Source organism: Wickerhamomyces anomalus (assembly GCF_001661255.1).
Source record: "Wickerhamomyces anomalus NRRL Y-366-8 unplaced genomic scaffold WICANscaffold_3, whole genome shotgun sequence".
Classification (NCBI taxonomy): domain Eukaryota; kingdom Fungi; phylum Ascomycota; class Saccharomycetes; order Phaffomycetales; family Wickerhamomycetaceae; genus Hansenula; species Hansenula anomala.
The window spans coordinates 1548411-1566668 of record NW_017567112.1 but is presented as its reverse complement, the minus strand read 5'-3'; the positions used below and the strand labels follow the sequence as shown (position 1 = coordinate 1566668).

Below are 18258 nucleotides of genomic sequence, written 5' to 3'. Positions count from 1 at the left end.
TCCCTCCAACAAGAGCCATTATTACTAAAAGCCTTTGATAATTATTAGAAACAGAGTACAACTTTTGAACCCATGCCTACTCAAAAACTATTACCTTTGGTCTCAGGATCATCAAATCAACCAAACAACCAAAACTCATCCATTCCAAAAGCATTCAATATCAAAATCCCTCTAGAAATCCAACAAAAATTGATCAATTCAAATTCAAATTTAAAGATTATAGTCTCCAAAGGTGAATTACAATTAAATATAAATGGACAAATCTATAAATTAAACAAATTACAAGAATATAGTAAAGTTGATCTTTATAAACAATTTTCAAATTCAACTTTTAAATCCATTGGTACAATTCATTCAAAATTAACCATATCTCAAACCTCAACTCCCCCAGTACCACCACCAACAAAGACACATACACCACCAATACAATCCCATTCAAGAAATAGATCAAATGGGTCTAATAACACTAATCCCAATAATAATACATTAATAGCTTCAGGGACCAAGATATCTGCAATCACCAAGAAATTGGTTCATCTTTTAGCATTAGGTCCAATAAGTATTGAAGATATGGTTCAAAGGACCAAAGTGTCCAAGAATGATGTAGAGAGTGTTCTTAGATCAATATCCATGGTTTATTCACCACAGAAGCAAAAACAAATCATTAATAAATATCCATATGAACCGGAAAAGAAAGAAGAGGAGGGTGAGGTTCTTTATGTGTTGAATTATAGTAATTATAAGGAATTGAGATTAAATGATTGGAAATATTCAATGGAGGAGTTGAAACAGATTAAGGAGAATTGTAAAGCTGTTTATAACCATTTGAATTATCCAAGTTCACATCCTGCTAGGTTAGTTTTAGATCCAAAGGAAAAAGAGTTGAAGAGTGAAACGCAAAGGCCCACTGAACCAAAGCGGGAGCCAAAGGTGGAGCCAAAGGGGGAGCCAAAAGGGGAGCCAAAAAGTGAATCAAATGGAACCATCCCTGAACACAAGATTGATCAACCAATACGGAAGGAACCAGTATCATTAAAGCGTAAAAGATCAGATGAAGAAGATATTGAATCTTTACAAAATTTGGCTAAAAAATTCAAATCTAAATATAAAGAATATGAAACGTTATACAAAGAGATTATTAAAAATCCAAATCATGAAATTAAATTAACAAAATTATATCAAATGCATAAAGATTTAGAAGTTTGGAAAAAACAACTATGGAATTATAATGACAATAACAACCAATCATAGTCTATGACCTGGGACTAATCCAAATAATATACTCAATATAGCTGTAATGATCAATACAAGAAATATTACCCATAATGCTCTTTTCTTCAATAGTCTTAAAACAAAAGGTTCTTTTAAATTTCGTACCCATTTTTTCAACTTTTGATTTTTAGGTTGATATAATTCTTGATTATCACTATATTTAGCAAAAACCATAATTGGATCCAATTTGTATAAAAAACTCAATATCAAATAAACTCCAATCAAAAAGGGAACAATTATAACAGCTCTTATTGCCTTTGGTTTTATATTTATGAATATCAAAACATAACTTATCCAAAACCCAGCAAATATCCAAAAAAGTCCCAATATTAATCTAATCAAACAAGACTTATTGTTCAAATTATGCAAAGCATTCTTTTGTAGGAAAAATGGAAAACATTCTCTCTCCATTAAATTATAAACATAATTTCTTGCATCGTCGAAAACTTCAGGATCATCACGACCTTGTAATTCCACATCATGTTTAATTTTCCTAATGATCCTATCAGGGATTTGTAATTTCCTTGGAGATGAATCTTGGAAATATGTATTCAAAATGTTTCTTGATGATGATTTTAAAGTAGTTCTTGATATATTACCGTTTTTAATGTTTTGGGTATATCTTTCCAACTGTTCTGGTAATATCCTTGTGGAGTTTCTTTGTTCTTGAATTGAACCTGATTTATGCTTTTCATAACCTCCTGCATAACTTTTCGAAGGTGACGTTAGTGGTTCATAAGGATCATTAATTGGTTGTTCATCTTCAACGTCATGTTCATCAAATTGTTGAGGAGGTGTGCCTAATATTGCACTAATTCTTGGATCTGAAGTACTTATATATTCATTCCCTTGTAAAAAGGATGAAACTCTTTTATTATCTTTATCATCCAAAAACCCTTCATTTAATAAAGCCTCTAATAATAAAGAAGAACTAACACTAGCTCTTTGCTCAGCACCACCATTCCCTTCATCAGTGGAACTAGTTGTTGTATGTCTTTTCTTCTCATCACTTGAACTCTTGTGCTTTTCACTCAATAATAAACTTTCTCTTAAACCTTTAACATAATCTTTACACAATCTCAAATGGGTTATAACATCAATCCAAAAATCCAAATAATCTACCGAGTTTTGATAATCTCTCATATAGATATAGAAACTCCATAGGTCCACTGGTGGTTCTGTTCTTCTGTTCAACACTTCGTATAAGGTTGGCAATCTGTTTAAAGTTGGTCTTTCATGATGATATGGAGTTGTGGTATGATTACTTTCAAGACCAAAACTTGAAGGAATTGAATGGGTATCAGTTAATAAGTTGTTGATGTTGGAGTTGGGCAGTAGTGTCTGCTTAGCCGAGGGTTTGAAAGGGGAGGACATGGTGGTTGTCAACCCAGGTTTGTTGGTTATGATCTTGGTAATGTTGTATGGTTATGATGTGGTGATATTTTCCTTGAGAATTTTATTGTTTATGTTTAGCCTAAAAAAGTGGGCTTATTGACACGGGATGTGGGTGGCAGTGTGCTAGGACCACTGCGCCAAAATGGTATTTGGGTAGGGAGCGCTGGTTCGAAACTTGGAATTTTAAAATGGGTTAAATATCAATCTTTTGAAATTCTATTAGAAGTAGAGAACAAATTAGAGATAGGGAGTGGAGCAAGACCTACACGTACAGTGGATTTCTCACAGTAAGGTCTCCTGAGGTCATGGGCAAAAGTTTTCCTACGGGGACGTTGGAACTTTGGTATCTGGGGAGCTTTAAATCTCACATCAAAAGCGTAGTATTCTAACCGTTGTGCATTAACTCTATAAACAGTCACAAGAGTTAAGGAGTAACCAATAACCAATAGAAACATCACACTTTCTCATGCCACTTTAGTCACTGGCTAGTAGCCTGTCATCAAGTACTGTGCTTCTATTTCATTAATATTCAAAAAATCAGATATCATCAATGAAAAGGAGCCCGCGAATACAGCATCGACTCAAGCTCAGGCGGGTCCGTGGACCTATACACTTGAGAACATGGGAGCATAAGAAAGTCTGCTTTGGAGAGAGAAGGCCCTATTGAGCTCTACCTTGTTGATTACTACGTTGATATCAGGTCCTATAAACCAGTACTCTACTACTCTGGCTAACGTTAGTCTATATAACCTACCCCATAACAACATCTCTGTTAAAAAATACTCATTTGCACATGGGAATAATTACAATCTCTTGGAAATGATTGGTACAATAGTAACAATAATGGTACATAGTGAATAGACTAGATAGAGTTGGCCGATGGTACTTTAGTCAGAGCCTTAGCTGTTTAGTGTGTATAAGCCTTGTGTGTCCGTTAATTAAGACTCTTGTCAACGTGTCTGATGAGATTAAGTATATAATTAGAGTGGGTTCCTTTGGGAGGTGGACATCAACGACATCAACTGCATCAACTAGAGCTTCATTGAGATCATTATCATTATCATTAAGATCAACTACTTCATCATCTTCTTCATCATTACCACCACCACCATCTCTTGACACCTGACACACCGTTTATCTTCCGAGCGCTTTAAACGAGGCCATCAGAGATTTAATACTCATCAAATTATTATTAATACATCCACAAGTCACCACACAACGACTCTTGAAATACAATAATCAAAGACCACATCCAAAACCACATCCAATCAAACCACTCTCCCTCTTTATCCATTAATTAATTATTCCCATCTCCATCGCCATTTTGTGGCTTCCCATCTCATCGTTGCAGCACTCAGCCCAATTTATCAACGGCCTTCACATCCCAATCACAAAAGAAATTCACACATATAAATTACTCAACATGTCCTTCTTCAACTCATGGAAACCACAAGGTCCTTCTTATTCAATCATTAACCAAGATCATATAATGCTTGGTCCAATATCTCCAAAGACCATTGGTGATTCAAGTTCATCTGTTGAAACCCCTTCAAAAACCATCGAAATAGATAACGATCATAATCAAGAACTAAACTATTACAAAAGAAGATCATCATTATTCACCAAGATCATGGCTTTACTATTCATCATAAACATACTATTTGCTATAATGCTAGGTATAACCATAAAATCAAAAACAAATCCAACTTTTCTACAAGATTATCTTGGATCTTTTAATCAATATCATTCATCAACTTTTATGAAATTTAGAAACACTTTATTAACCCAATCAAAAGTGGAATTATTAAATAAAGATCATCAAGTATTACCTATCCATTCCCATAATGATTATTGGAGGAAAACCCCATTATTTGATGCCCTAAGATTAGGTATAAATTCAGTAGAGGCTGATGTTTGGTATTTACCAAGTTCAAAAGATTCACCATTAAACCCCCCAGAATTATACGTGGGTCATCATAGATATAAATTATCAAGTTATAAAACTTTGGAATCTTTATATTTATCAAATTTGGAAGCTTTATTAGATGATGTTAATAGTAAGATACCCAATGATAATGAAGATTTCGGTTCAAATACATTGGATAATCACAATTTCACAAAACCTCAAGAATGGGAAAACAACTTACATGGTGTTTTTTATGATGATCCTGATAAATCATTATATCTCGTCATTGAACAAGACACACCCAAATGATACTTTTAAAGTTTTAGAAACTTTCCTAATCCCATTCATTGAAAAAGACTACCTAAGTTTCTATGATTCCACAACTTCCAAATTTTATAAAGGTCCAATCACAATAATAATCAGTGGTAATATCCCATATGAATTGATCAAACAACAAAAATATAGATTCACATTCATTGATGCCCCATTAGATCATGATGATTTCGCCTTGAAATATGATAATACCACTTCAATCTATAGTTCATCTTCATTGAAAAGATTAACAGGTTCAAATTCCGCACTAGGTTTCAATGGTCTAAGTGATGAACAAAAATCAATACTATCTTCTAAATTCAAAATGGCTCATGATTTAGGTATAAAAGTTCGTGTTTGGGATACTCCAAAGTGGCCATTAACCATTAGAAACGCAGTATGGAAGGATCTATTGGAACTAGGAGTGGATTTATTAAATGTTGATGATTTACAAGGTGCTGTTGCCTTTTAAATAAAGCTAATTTACGTTTAAGCTTATTATTACTTGTAGAAAACCGTTATATTGATTCTCGGTAAACGCACTCCCCAGGATTCTTATTAAAAAAGAAACGTGACTTGTAGAAAAAAAAACATCAAATTTTAAAAAAACATGAAAAAACCATTCAAACGTACGGAAAATAAATACAACCACAACTTGAACTTTGATAAGATATCAAACGGTCATATCCCATCGCTCGCTGATAAGAGATCGTATAACTTCCAAGATGCAAAACTTGATTGATGATCCTGTTTTTTATAACCTCTTGGTTAATAATAGAGAATCTATAGGTTCAACAAGTTCAAATGCCACAAATTCACCACAAGAAAAACAACAACAACAACAGCCAAATGCTGTGGAACAATTCATAAAGAATGAACAAGTTGATTTCAGTTTCTTGAATAATGTTGAATTCCCATTAATGAATAATAACAACAACAACAATTCAATTTCAACACCTTCTGAAACTTCATACCAAGCTTCAATTTTTTCAGAAAATTTATCATTACCAAACCAAAATTATGATACTGATGCTTTAGATGATTTATTATCAAAAGATATAAACTTTCAAATCTCTTCAGAATTACCACCAAAACCAACCCCATCAACAACAAAACAATTTCATAAATTTTACACATCAACCATAAACTCCCAATCCGGCCAACTTCAAACCTCCACTTCATCAATCGCCAAACCACAACTAACATACCATAAATGTCCATTCTGCCAACGTCAATTCAAAAACAAATCATACCTTTCCCGTCATTTGAAAAAACACGACACTGTCAAAGATTTCAAATGTCCCTTCTTTAACGAACAACATACAAAATGTCATCATCTTGATGGGGAATTCTCAAGAAAGGACACGTTCAAGGCCCATTTGAAATCTATTCATTTTATTTATCCAATCGGGGTGGCGAAAATTGATAGAAATTCAAGCATGGGCAGATGTGCTGGTTGTTTCCAAGAGTTTAAATCAAATAATGATTGGTTGAATGAGCATATTGAAAAGAAGTCATGTCCTGGTTTTGCAATCAATCAAAAAAGTGATGAAAATGCATCAAAACTGTGACTTGTGTGTTTAAACTATTTATTATTCTTGGGTTCTTTATTGTTTGTGGGTGTTGTTCTTAATGTTACAAAGTTTATATATTTTTTCAATATCATGTAATTTTTTTATCTAATATACAGTAGAAAGATGCTAATGGTACAAATATATATTTCATTAAAGGAAGGTTCCTTATTTCTTCTTTTTGAATGAAACGTTATTACTTTTCTTCTTGTTCTTTTTGTATAAATGATGTCTAGCAGTTCTATAACCTGATGTAGAAACTTTCTTATCATCATCTTCACTATCAACATCATCAATATTCATATCATCACCATCTTTCGCCTCTTTATCCTTCGCATCTTCTTGTTCTTTAACTTTTTGTTTAATCAATTCATCTACACAACCTTTATTAGTATTTAATCACATACAACTAATCAAATATTAGTACTAACCTTGAGCTTTTTCAAATAATCTTTGAGTTCTCGCATCAACAGCTTTTTGAAATTCACCTTTTCTCTTCACAGACTTGGCTCTTAGCACTGATTTGGAACGTAATGATTTCCCCATGGTGATGTAGTTAATGGAATGTATAGTTCTAATATCTCATAGGCTTTACTTTATCTCTTTACAACTTGTAAATAAAAATTTTAAGAGACCCGTGTGGAAGTGGCAGTGATGGGCTAAGCCCTAGTCAGGTGATTATCATCTCAATCATGTGATTTATGGCTGCCCATTGGGTGTCTGGATGTCCCTGTGATGAAAATTGTTTGGTTTTTTTGTTTTATTTTTCACAGTCCCGCACTTAGAACATTCCGGTATGCCCAGCACAAAAATGGATATCTCAATTACATAATCACTGTGTTTTTTTTTTGTTCCTTCATACGCTATTTCGCGAATTTTGAAGAAATCTCCTTTCCCAAGCTAGAAAAAAATTATAGAAAAGTTCAGTTTTCATCAAGAGCAAGTTGTTGTATACCTTTTAGTGAATAACAACAAGCATTTCCAAAATGTAAGTGAGGATTAAGAGTGATGAAACTGGGAGAATAGGATTGAATGAATCAAAGAGAATGATTGTGAATGAATAAGTGTGTTTTGAAAGTTGTTATTGAAATGGAATAAATTTTAGTAAAGGATCACCAAGAATGAAAAGGAAACGATATGTGGAATTAGTACAAGATCAAAAGAGAGTTAGATATCCAAGAGAGAGATGTATATTCAAGAGACTATGATTTATCAGAGATTCAAGTTTCCAAAATACTATTATAAATCACAATATTTACATTCCACAATTCTTTAAAATCCACCCACCCAAAATCAAGAGAATTTCAAATACTAACATCTTATAGGGCTAACCTTCGTACTCAAAAAAGACTTGCCGCTTCCGTTGTTGGTGTTGGTAAAAGAAAAATTTGGTTAGATCCAAATGAAACTTCAGAAATTGCTCAAGCCAACTCTCGTCAAGCCATTAGAAAATTATACAAAAATGGTACCATTGTCAAGAAACCAGTTCGTGTTCATTCAAGAGCTTCTGCTAGAGCTTTAGCTGAATCTAAGAAATTAGGTCGTCATACCGGTTATGGTAAAAGAAAAGGTACCAAAGAAGCTCGTTTCCCATCCCAAGTTATTTGGATTAGAAGATTAAGAGTTTTAAGAAGATTATTGGCTAAATACAGAGATGCTGGTAAAATTGACAAACATTTATACCATTCCTTATACAAGGCTGCTAAAGGTAACACTTTTAAACATAAACGTGCTTTAGTTGAACATATCATTACTGCTAAGGCTGAAGCTGCTCGTGAAAAAGCTTTGAAAGATGAAGCTGAAGCTAGACGTCTCAAAAACCGTAATGCTAGAGAAAGAAGACAACAAAGAATTGCTGAAAAGAGAGAAGCTTTATTCAAAGATGAAGCTTAGATGCTCTTTTTTTGAAGTGTTGAATCTGAATGTATGTTTATATAATTTTCTAGTGATGAAAAAAATCGTGTAGATTATGTAATTTCGGAGTGCAGTGTGACTAAGCATTGAAAGATAATATGAATAACTTGAATATTTAATAGTTTAGAACCTTTTAAATATAAATTATTATAATTATAATATCTACATCTCTTGAAACGAATAACAACCATAAAATAATTAAGTATACCTAAAAAAAAGATCACATAAAAGTTAAAAACATTAAAAACACTAGTCATAAAATACATTAAAATAAGAAGTAAGAAATAATAAATCACCAACTGAAAATCTCACCATGATGATCAACTTGTTGAATCTGTTCATCTAGATGAATAAACCCAGGATTCAAAGTTGGTCCACCAGCTGCACCATTAAAATTTGCACCAACTCCAAATGAATTGAAGACATTTGGTTGAATAATTGATGGAGTGGAAGCTGAAGTTGTTGAAGTTATTGGATTATTTGAAGAGTTTTGGAAACCTGCAAAATCATCACTTTGGAATTCTGTTGTATCGTTATAATACATTGAAGTATTTGGTTCACTTTGCATACGTCTTAATTGTGGTCCAAGATTATGATTTGTTGATGATGTGGAAAGATTTGGTTGACTTGAAGTTTGGAAATAGTTGATGGTTGGGAATGATTGGGTACGGAAATTACTTGGTTGATGGGAATTTGTTGATGAAAATGATGAAGTTGATGTTGAAGATGTTGCTGATAATGGTTGACTAATTGGAATTATTTCATCTTGTACTGGCATTTCCAATGTTGTATCTTGTTCTTCCTCTTCTTCTTCTTCTTCTTCTTCTTCTTCCTCTTCTTCTTGATCATCTTCCTCCTCCTCTTTAATTGGTTCTGAAACTTTTGATAAATATTGAATCTCTTCTTCTTGTTTTATCTTAGCTTCAGGATTTGGTAAATATAATCTTCTTGTTGTGGTGGAACAAACATCATTTGATTTAGTGAACTCCCATAATAGCACACTTCTAATATCATCTGAATGGATTGAAGTTGATGAAGTTGATGATGATGAATAATTAGAAGGATCTTTAACAAAAATGATTTGTTTCATTGTTATAGCCTTAACTGCAATAGTCTTTTGAGTTTCAGATTTAACAACATCTTTTGAATCATTAATATTATTTTCAATACTTTTCAAAAAAGCATTCCAAAATTCTTTAGCAAATGGTAATTCCAATATATGATTTTTAAATTCTAATGGATTCATTAAATTTTTTTGTTGTTTAATTGAAACAACATCATCAATTAATCTAATAACTTCATTACCAAATGAATAAATAACTGTCAAACAACCAAATTTAGTTTCATCAATTGGAATGTTTTTCAATTCAACTTGTAATTTTGTTTCATGTTTACCATCAATAGTTTTTTTATCTAATGGGGGTAAATTTAAATTAACCATACTATGTAATATTGGGATTTGTAATTCAGGATCATTGGATTTGTTGGTGAGTTGATAATCTTTTAAATTGGGGAATCTATTTGATATATTTGCATTTGGTTTTAATCTTAGAGCTTGATCTAATTTTGGACTTGATAATTTAGTAAAAGTATGAGAATTTGAAAATTCATCAAAATCTAAAAAAGTCATTTCAAATCTTTTCATATTGAATTCAATTGGTTTTGTGATTGATCTTGTTTTTCTTCTTGGACGTGATGATGAGACAGATTTTCTTGATGAAGTTGTTGGTGAAGATCTTTTAATTCTAGTTCTTGGAGTTGAAGATAATTTTGTCAACTCTGTTGAACCACCAATTGATTTTTGAAATGAAATTTCACTAAATATTTCATCAAATTTTTCAATATCTTGAGGATTTGAAGGTCCATTATTGATCAATTCAATTAATTCTTTATTTTTTTTCAAATTTTTAATAACTTGAATATGACTTGAAACTTGTTTTCTTGTTCTTGATTTCCCAGTCTTTTGATAAATATAATCAGAAATTAATTCATTACGACCACAAGATTTACCACTGATTTTAATTTTGGTTAAACCATTCTTAGGAATCATTCTTAAAGCTTGTTCAAATGCTTCTTCAACATCTTCACTCCAAATGTTTATATCATTACCTTCTAACTTTCTTGTGTTTGGTGAACCATTAAATTTTTCATCATTATCAATAATATGTTGTTTTTTATTTTGATTCAAAGTGTTTGGGGAAATGGTTCCAAGTGCACTTCTAATTGGTGTGACATCGTTATCATTCTCATCATCATCTCCATATTGATATTTTCTCTTTCTTGAATTGTTTTGAACTTGATAAATTTGTTCACCTTGATCATTGATTGAAATGTCAACAATCATTGGTTTGGATTTTCTGCGTTGGACAGAGTTTGGTGGTGTAACCATATCATTGAAGACTGATGGCAGCAACTTGTTTTGTGACATTGGGTTGTATTGTATTTAGCAAAGAAGGTGTTGGTGTTTTAAAATGAATGTAAAATAGTTGGGATATAAATAATAACGAATGGATAGTATATCAACAAGAACTAGTGTTGTGATAACTGATGTAGCTGGTGTATGGGATGGATAATAGTAATATCACGTTCAATCTCTTTCACAATCTCCTGTTCTTCAAGATTTGGGGGGTCCAAAGCTGTGTATATATATATAATTTTTTTTATGGCTTCAACACTGGCCTAAACTGATAGATGTGAACGTCTTTGCGGGATTGACAAAAAAAACTTTGTATGGTGTATGATATGATAGCACGTATGTAGGTGTAGGATGTAGAGTTTCCAACTTATGAGACCTTCTGGTTATGGGTTGTCAAATCTGTATAATAGAGCAAATCCTTTGCCTTTCCACTTTTAAAAGTTAGCCATGTAACGTTGTCTAAAGAGCTGTGGTTTTTTCCCAGCAAAACAATCCAATCTGATTTCGTAGCACCACTGAGAAATTGTACGTCTCCAAATCAGAAAAGTGTAACCAGGTTTTAAGATCAACTGGGCTGAGAAATAATCTTCACCAAAAGGCAGCAAAACGCGGTTGGGCCAGGCACTGTGTTTTGGTTTTGCCGAATGGGGAAAAGCCAAAACAACGCGGGCGGATTTTCGAGGAAGCGCAAGGGACGCTTTTTTTTGGCCAGAAGAGGATTTTTTCAGGGGGAAAAGAGATTTTGCAATTGGAAAAGAGGATTTCAACATGGAGAAGACAATGGGCTGGTGGTATTCCTCGAAGGATTAGTCGATTCAACGTCAATTGATTGAATGGTACTACAGAGATCTTTTTGGGTGGGTGATTCTGAAAAGGTGGAAAATTTCACACCACTTTTCCAATCCAAAGCTCAAAGGTCCAAAAGCTGGTTGATGTAGGCTCTTGAAAGGTTTTCGAGAGTTTTTCCTATCAATTCGAGTACTGTAGGCGTTCTTGGGCAGTGGGTACGTAAGTTCTAACGTAGCTGCTAGTTGATTGTCTAAAATCTTCGTAATAGGCAATCGCCTATAGACTTTTTTGGATCATCCATGCGTTTCTGTCTTTGGACTCGTGAAAAGATTTCAACTAAAAAATTGGGATGATTAAAAAAACGTTGACTTTTTAGTGTGTAGCTTGATTCAGAAGAGATACGCCTGGTTGACTACACTCATCGGAGACTTGAAACTTGAAAGTCCTGTAACAAGGATGGAAATTGAGCAATAAAATAAAGATTTCTACCAATTTCTCAAACTCGCTTGTAAACGCTCCAACGGTTTTATTTTTTGACAGCTCAATTGTAAAAGCTCACAACTCGAACTCTGTATAAACGAGTACCTCAACGGTTCAAATTAAATCAAAGGAACGTGATCATGAAGGTGTGTACCCATTTCCTAAACCGTTGTACCATTGTGCGTTTGTGTGAAACCTAAAGCTCCTACAGGCTACAACGTCGGGGGTGTTGTTGATCTTTTCAATCACAAGTCCCGTTTGTAAGAAATTTTTGTAGAAATAAACTTTCATGTATCAATTAATGCACTGCAAATTATTAAGAAATAGTAATCAATTGTGTTCAGTTCCTTCCAGTTGTTCGAAAATAAGTTGTACAGCTTAATATATCGTACGCCTTTTGTAAAGCCTTTGGCAAAGTACGATCAAGGCTTTATCTAGCTCAAAATCAGTTACTACTTCAATTACACAACCTACAGCCTTGAAGCTGAACATGTTCCTGGTTCCTTGACGGCTTTATGGGACTTGTTTGCAACAACATGCACCACATGTGACTAGTTGTTCAAATTTGCATACACTCTTTCTCGTTTGGGCGCACAATTGCAAAGACAGGCTAAAAAAGTACATCTGGCATAGGGCATAAAGGGTTGTCAATTTGCGGGAATCATTCAAAATTTGATATAAAGGTGGTAATCTACAAGACCTAACATGGCATAAACCTCTCTCGAGGAGGTTCTGGAAACCTATTCGAGTACTCTGGATGTACAAAATGGACTGAAATTGCAGGAGAAAAAAAGAATACAACAATCACCATGACAATAGGTTTCAAATGAGTTTGTGTATATGGCATTAGCTGTGCCAGGTTTAGCTACATTTGTACTTTTTTCAGCAGTCTTTGCAAACAAGAAAAGGCTAATCAACAAGCTGCTTTGAATGACATAGCGCTAGAGCACTTTATCAAGATCATAGATATCTAGTTGACAACATGACAGCTTATAATACCGCTTTGTACCAACAAAACTAACCATTCATTTATGAAGTTTAGCAGAGTAAACTAAAATTTGCTGAGAAATTTCTGAGATTTGGAGCGAGTCAAAGACTTTGATATAACTGATCAAGTTTTGAAGAGTTATATTCCAAATGACTGTGGCAAGTTTTAATTAATCAAAAATTGACTCTCATCAAATAAAGATCTACGCCCTATTTAAACTAGTGTGTACCAAATATCACTCTATTTGGGCTCTTTAACTTCAAAAATGGTGAAAAAGTCTACAAATCGGTGTGCATTCAATTTAAATTTTGTAGACAAATTTGAAGTCAGATCTTTAGGCTATACAGGTTGATATGAATTGATCAGTTCTTGATCTTCATCAATCACAGATGATGTTTATGAGTATCAACATCAAGAGCCCCTATCCTTTTAGGTATCTCATATCTAGTGACATCGTTTCGTGATGTTTCGAAGCTCTAGTAATTGAAATAGAGTCACTTACACTTCCAACAAATGTCATAAATTTCATTGACAAGTACACTTATCTTCGATCATTGCCGCCCAAAACATAAAATCCAAGATCAATCCAATTATCCATGCTTTTATCCTTTCGAGCTTTCTAAAGCTTTGATCAAGATACACACTGCACACCTTTTGGAGTTTGAAATCAAAACCCAGGAACAAACTGCAGTTATTCATGCATATACATGCATCCAGAGACCGTTGTTGTTTCATGCATGAACCAACCGGCTCGTCAAAAAAAAAATTAATCTCATATGAGATACAAAAGACCTGATTTGAAGAAAAGTACAACAACTTTTCAAGTTACTCTTCACTGTTTGATGACCTAGCATATATGTAGCAGCACTAGCTTTATTTAAAAGTAAAAAATCACTTGATGTAAGAGGAAAGCGTATCCTTTGTTGTTTTGAATTTAGTTCAGCGGGAGCTGACGCGTCGCCATTTTAGGCTAGCGATCTAGACAAATTAGGAAAGGGGCAATTGCCCAATTGGGGTACAATTAAATTTCAACGGTCTTGACTCTTCGCTAAAAAGTTAAAAGCTTATTAAAACAGCTTTCTCGAGAAATCAAGATTCAGGAATGAGTTCAGTATTGAAATATCTAATTCATAGACTCCTTGATCCCAAATTTCGAGAATACAATTCACACCGTGTATTTCCCTCCTGTTTATCAAGTGTACTCTGATTTTAAAAACCGTGATCATGTCTAGTTAAGCATCGCGAGTGGTTGCTGGTTTAACTTCACTGAGACAATTCATGTCTTAAAAAAATTGTGAAGGGGCATTTCAAAATAGTCGAGTTGTACCAGATCATCAGCTAAGTTGATCCGAACCGTATACAGATTACCAGCTGAAGATCAGCTTGATCAAGAGTCAGGATATTTTGGAACTATAAACATCTATACTTCAAAAACACACTAAAATTATACCTTTTTGATCCATGAAAGCCAGCAATTTGATCATGAGCTTCACAGTATTTTTTCTCAAAGGGTGCCAACCTTAAAGGCGCGCATTCAGCGGGTACAACAGGATCCTCGTACGATATAATTGATAGCTTGACATGGTAAAGTTTGAGGCGCTTTAAATGCTTTTGTTAGTGGCTATTCGTGGACCCTTTTTTAAAACTGAAAAATTGAGCTCTATCGAAATCAAAGAGCCTGATCTGAACCTTTCCACACAAATAACTATTGATTTTTAAAGAGTATGTCATGTAAGAACAGTCTGCGAAGATACATTTATACAAGTACATATAGAAAATTGCCTTATTAGGCTTACTACTTCTTTGAAAACCTTGACAAACCTCCTTTCTTTCTTGTAACTGTGTGACTGGTGCAGCTCAGATATTTTTATTAGGATAAGATTGTCTTCAAACTGAGCTTGATCGTTTTACAAGTCTCTTCGGCTAGTCGATGAGATCAATTGTTCCTACTTTTTGTAAGAACGTGGTTAGTTGATGTTATAACTCAAAGCCCTCTGTTTATTAAAAGGGGTTTTGTCTATGATATCTTTTGACCTGTTGTTGTGTATACTTGTCTATAGGCACTTTTCAGTGCTGCAAAGTCTTGAATTGTGTGTGTAAGTAAATGTATGTACGATCTAAAAAAAGGTATCACGACAAGTTACACGAAATATATCCTGAAAGCCACACGTTCAAGAGCCTAATCCTTCCTAGATACGCTCGTTACACTTTCAAAACCAGATCAAGTATTTGGCTGATTGGTTTGTAGCATGATCCCTGTATCTTTAAAGTGTTTCCTTCATCTCCAAAAACACCATATGAACAGAATTAAACCGTCTCAATCTTCTTGATATTGATCATAAATCATTTAAACTCATCCTAGATTTGAATTTTGTACTGATCAGTTTCTTTTCTACTTCTGGCAACTCCATCAGTGAAAAATTTGACTTCCTCGAGACCTTATCAGCGAACTACACAACACCTTTCACACTAGCCAGCTTCACCCTTTGAAAACCTTTCCAAATCGGTGTAAACATAGGCCTCGTTAAGCACAAGTTGTCATTGTCGATCAGTCATCCAGCCCATCAAACTGAAGTAGCCTTTCGAGATTGTGCGTGCTTTGTTTTCAAAACTCAACTTGATGTATTTTTTGACGCGAAGACAATCGTCAATATGTACGCCCTTGACAAAATTTCGAACTTGTATAATTGAACTAGCTAAAATTAATTAATCAAATAATTATTGTGCAATAATTTTCAAGATATATCAGTAATTGACTAACTGCGAAAGGGCCTAGTATTATAGTAGCCGCCGTTCTGTTATATATTATAATAGATTAATTAGTAGTTAAAAGCTGTACAACTTTACATGGTAAAGGTGTACGTTGTATGGCCGTCATATTAGAATTATAGTAATTAAGCTGGCACTACTAGCTGGACTGACGATTGATTTTTTTTTTTAGTTGATGTATTTGATGAACTTGGATGAGGAATGCAATTACGCACGAACCGCTTGGATTGTAGGCTTCTCGTTATGTTGGAATTCAGGCTTCCATTTTTTTTTATAATTAATCATGTTACATATATCTGATATTAATGTGTATTTATAAAATTATGCTAAAATAATGTACAAAAATATCACTGGGGAGTCGGGACTCATGATTTTTTAATTTTTTATAAATTATAATATAATTATAAGTTAATGTCGAATATCATGAATAATGTTTCTGATCAGTTGGCTGAGAAGGATATTAATATAAGGAAGCCTGAATTCCAACATAGCGAGAAGCCTATAATCCAAGCGGTTCGTGCGTAATTGCATTCCTCATCCAATTAGTTCATCAAATACATCAACTAAAAAAAAAAAAAAAACTTAATTATAATTATATTATAATCATGAATTAAGTTATATTATATACTAAGCTGAAGTAAGACGTCACCAATATTAATAATATCATGAGCTAATTACAATATTACAATATCCATATTTTTCATGATCACAGCTCATGCATTTTGCAAGTCGAGATCGCTTGTATCATAAATCTTCCTCAATATCAGCGGCGCTTTCGATCTCCTATATATTTTAATACCAGTACTATATTACTAACAGTAGCTGGGCCCTATTTTAGGTTTAGTTGTAAAAGATCAGACACGATACTTACACCACGGTGTAATGCTGGGAGTCAATGGACGTAATAGCGCCATGTATTGTATGAACTAGTTCTGCTGAGATCATTAATTGTAATACACTTCTTATCAACTTCCTATCATCAGTGAAGAAATATACAAGAAAATATTATTTCATGCACAAAATTTTATTATTTGAGTTGATTGTTGCTTCATATCAACGTAATTTTAACTAATTTAGAAGAAAATATTGAACAATCATATCCTCCTTAAGAAACCCGTGAAGTTTGACAGTTTCATGCCATATAAACTTCAGGTGACAGGTGTCTGGTAAACTATAAGGTTTCAAACGTTAATTTTGAAAACTTCGAATGCACTGTACTAAGACTAGTTGATATTTTCTACTCGAACACTTGATACAGTACTAAGAATACATATACATTAATTAGGCTTGTATTAATTTGGAACAAGTTTGACGACCCTGTTGAAAAAAGGAGAATAAACTACAAGAAGTTGTGACTTGAGACTTAATGAGAAATATGTCCATGATTTATTTTAAAAAGGACACATGCTAAAAGAACAAATGAATAAACGTCTAAAGAAGATTGAAATTGAATGAAGATGCCTGGATAGAATTATTTTGCAAAAAAGTATTAAAAGGAGATAAAAAAGAGGACAAAAAATATATTATTCCAAACAATCAAAGGAGAAAGATCACCTAGTACATTGGTTGACCATTTCTCCAGGTTCTCCAATGCCATGCATCAGCTTCTGGTTCAGCTTCCCTTTTATACATTGGTTGGCCGTTTCTCCAAACTCTCCATTGCCATGCTTCAGCATCTCTCTTGGATAATTTTGATAATTCAGAATCAGCAATAGTGGTGTTGATAAAGTAAACAGCATCATCTAAGACAATTGGAGCAATATCTGAACCTAAGTTAACAGCTTCAATAATAGCATCATCAGAGAATGGGAATTCAACACCTTTTGAAGTACCGACTTTTTCTTCTTCTTGGTTGGCTGGAGCTTCTTCAGCAAAAACATTGTTAGCTAAAGCTAAAACAAAAGCATAAACGAAAGCAGTTGAGAATTTCATATTTAAATAAAAGAGTGACTGATTTGATTGAGTTCAATTGATTTGAATTGATTGATGATAAATTAAAACATTATTGAATCTAACATTATTGAATCTAGTAGAAAAGGATCTCGAGGCTTCTTTATATATTCCAAAACCTGAAAAGGAAGCCAAACAATTATGAAGCTCAATTGACATTATGAAACAACCTCTCTAATAGTGCTGCTTTGGCCTCATGTGTTGATAGTTTTCAAAAAGCTTTCTTTCAAAAATCACCATTGCATTCCGGATTCGGAAATACCAACATGTATCAAATTCAGCCATTTCCTCCGTTCGACTCAACTATTTTCAGCCTTCAATGGGACCTTTCATACAAGTGATTCATGTTTCAGCAGTTTCTTTTTATCTTTTTACAAGATTTCTGGGGTTCTTTTGATAACATTTTGTGACGTGGTGAAGCGCAAAAAAAATCCTTTCATGCTGATGTAAAAGACACCTATCAAAGTACGAGTTGAATCATGATTTTTGAAGCGAT

At 33.5% G+C, this 18258-nt stretch overlaps 9 protein-coding genes across 9 annotated transcripts; 4 read left to right on the top strand and 5 right to left on the bottom strand.

Moving 5' to 3' along the window:
- Positions 1 to 72: 72 nt before the first annotated feature.
- WICANDRAFT_78850 (uncharacterized protein) lies at positions 73 to 1251 on the top strand (the record flags this gene model as incomplete). Its single annotated transcript, XM_019184797.1, has 1 exon — positions 73 to 1251. The coding sequence occupies one exon, from the start codon at positions 73 to 75 to the stop codon at positions 1249 to 1251; it is 1179 nt and encodes a 392-aa protein (XP_019039447.1).
- Positions 1246 to 2646, bottom strand: RAX1 (Rax1p; the record flags this gene model as incomplete). The annotated part of the gene is made up of 2 exons (XM_019181682.1): positions 1246 to 1959; positions 2140 to 2646. 2 exons carry the CDS (start codon positions 2644 to 2646, stop codon positions 1246 to 1248), a joined length of 1221 nt encoding a protein of 406 aa, XP_019039446.1.
- Positions 2647 to 4090: 1444 nt separating this feature from the next.
- WICANDRAFT_62800 (uncharacterized protein) lies at positions 4091 to 5357 on the top strand (the record flags this gene model as incomplete). Its single annotated transcript, XM_019183441.1, has 2 exons — positions 4091 to 4817; positions 4894 to 5357. The coding sequence occupies 2 exons, from the start codon at positions 4091 to 4093 to the stop codon at positions 5355 to 5357; spliced, it is 1191 nt and encodes a 396-aa protein (XP_019039445.1).
- A 253-nt stretch (positions 5358 to 5610) lies between these two features.
- WICANDRAFT_78847 (C2H2-type zinc finger protein) lies at positions 5611 to 6456 on the top strand (the record flags this gene model as incomplete). The annotated part of the gene is made up of 1 exon (XM_019184796.1): positions 5611 to 6456. One exon carries the CDS (start codon positions 5611 to 5613, stop codon positions 6454 to 6456), a length of 846 nt encoding a protein of 281 aa, XP_019039444.1.
- Positions 6457 to 6624: 168 nt separating this feature from the next.
- On the bottom strand, positions 6625 to 7002 carry WICANDRAFT_62798 (uncharacterized protein; the record flags this gene model as incomplete). The annotated part of the gene is made up of 2 exons (XM_019183440.1): positions 6625 to 6830; positions 6888 to 7002. 2 exons carry the CDS (start codon positions 7000 to 7002, stop codon positions 6625 to 6627), a joined length of 321 nt encoding a protein of 106 aa, XP_019039443.1.
- A 510-nt stretch (positions 7003 to 7512) lies between these two features.
- RPL19A (60S ribosomal protein eL19) lies at positions 7513 to 8349 on the top strand (the record flags this gene model as incomplete). Its single annotated transcript, XM_019184795.1, has 2 exons — positions 7513 to 7520; positions 7782 to 8349. The coding sequence occupies 2 exons, from the start codon at positions 7513 to 7515 to the stop codon at positions 8347 to 8349; spliced, it is 576 nt and encodes a 191-aa protein (XP_019039442.1).
- A 313-nt stretch (positions 8350 to 8662) lies between these two features.
- Positions 8663 to 10798, bottom strand: TEC1 (Tec1p; the record flags this gene model as incomplete). Its single annotated transcript, XM_019185655.1, has 1 exon — positions 8663 to 10798. The coding sequence occupies one exon, from the start codon at positions 10796 to 10798 to the stop codon at positions 8663 to 8665; it is 2136 nt and encodes a 711-aa protein (XP_019039441.1).
- Positions 10799 to 14453: 3655 nt separating this feature from the next.
- On the bottom strand, positions 14454 to 14618 carry WICANDRAFT_92448 (uncharacterized protein; the record flags this gene model as incomplete). The annotated part of the gene is made up of 1 exon (XM_019186365.1): positions 14454 to 14618. A coding segment is annotated over one exon (165 nt), but the record flags the coding sequence as incomplete, so codon positions are not given.
- Positions 14619 to 17265: 2647 nt separating this feature from the next.
- WICANDRAFT_92447 (uncharacterized protein) lies at positions 17266 to 18135 on the bottom strand. The gene has a single exon (XM_019186364.1). The coding sequence runs from the start codon at positions 17742 to 17744 to the stop codon at positions 17367 to 17369; it is 378 nt and encodes a 125-aa protein (XP_019039439.1). The 5' UTR covers positions 17745 to 18135; the 3' UTR covers positions 17266 to 17366.
- Between the last annotated feature and the right edge of the window lie 123 nt (positions 18136 to 18258).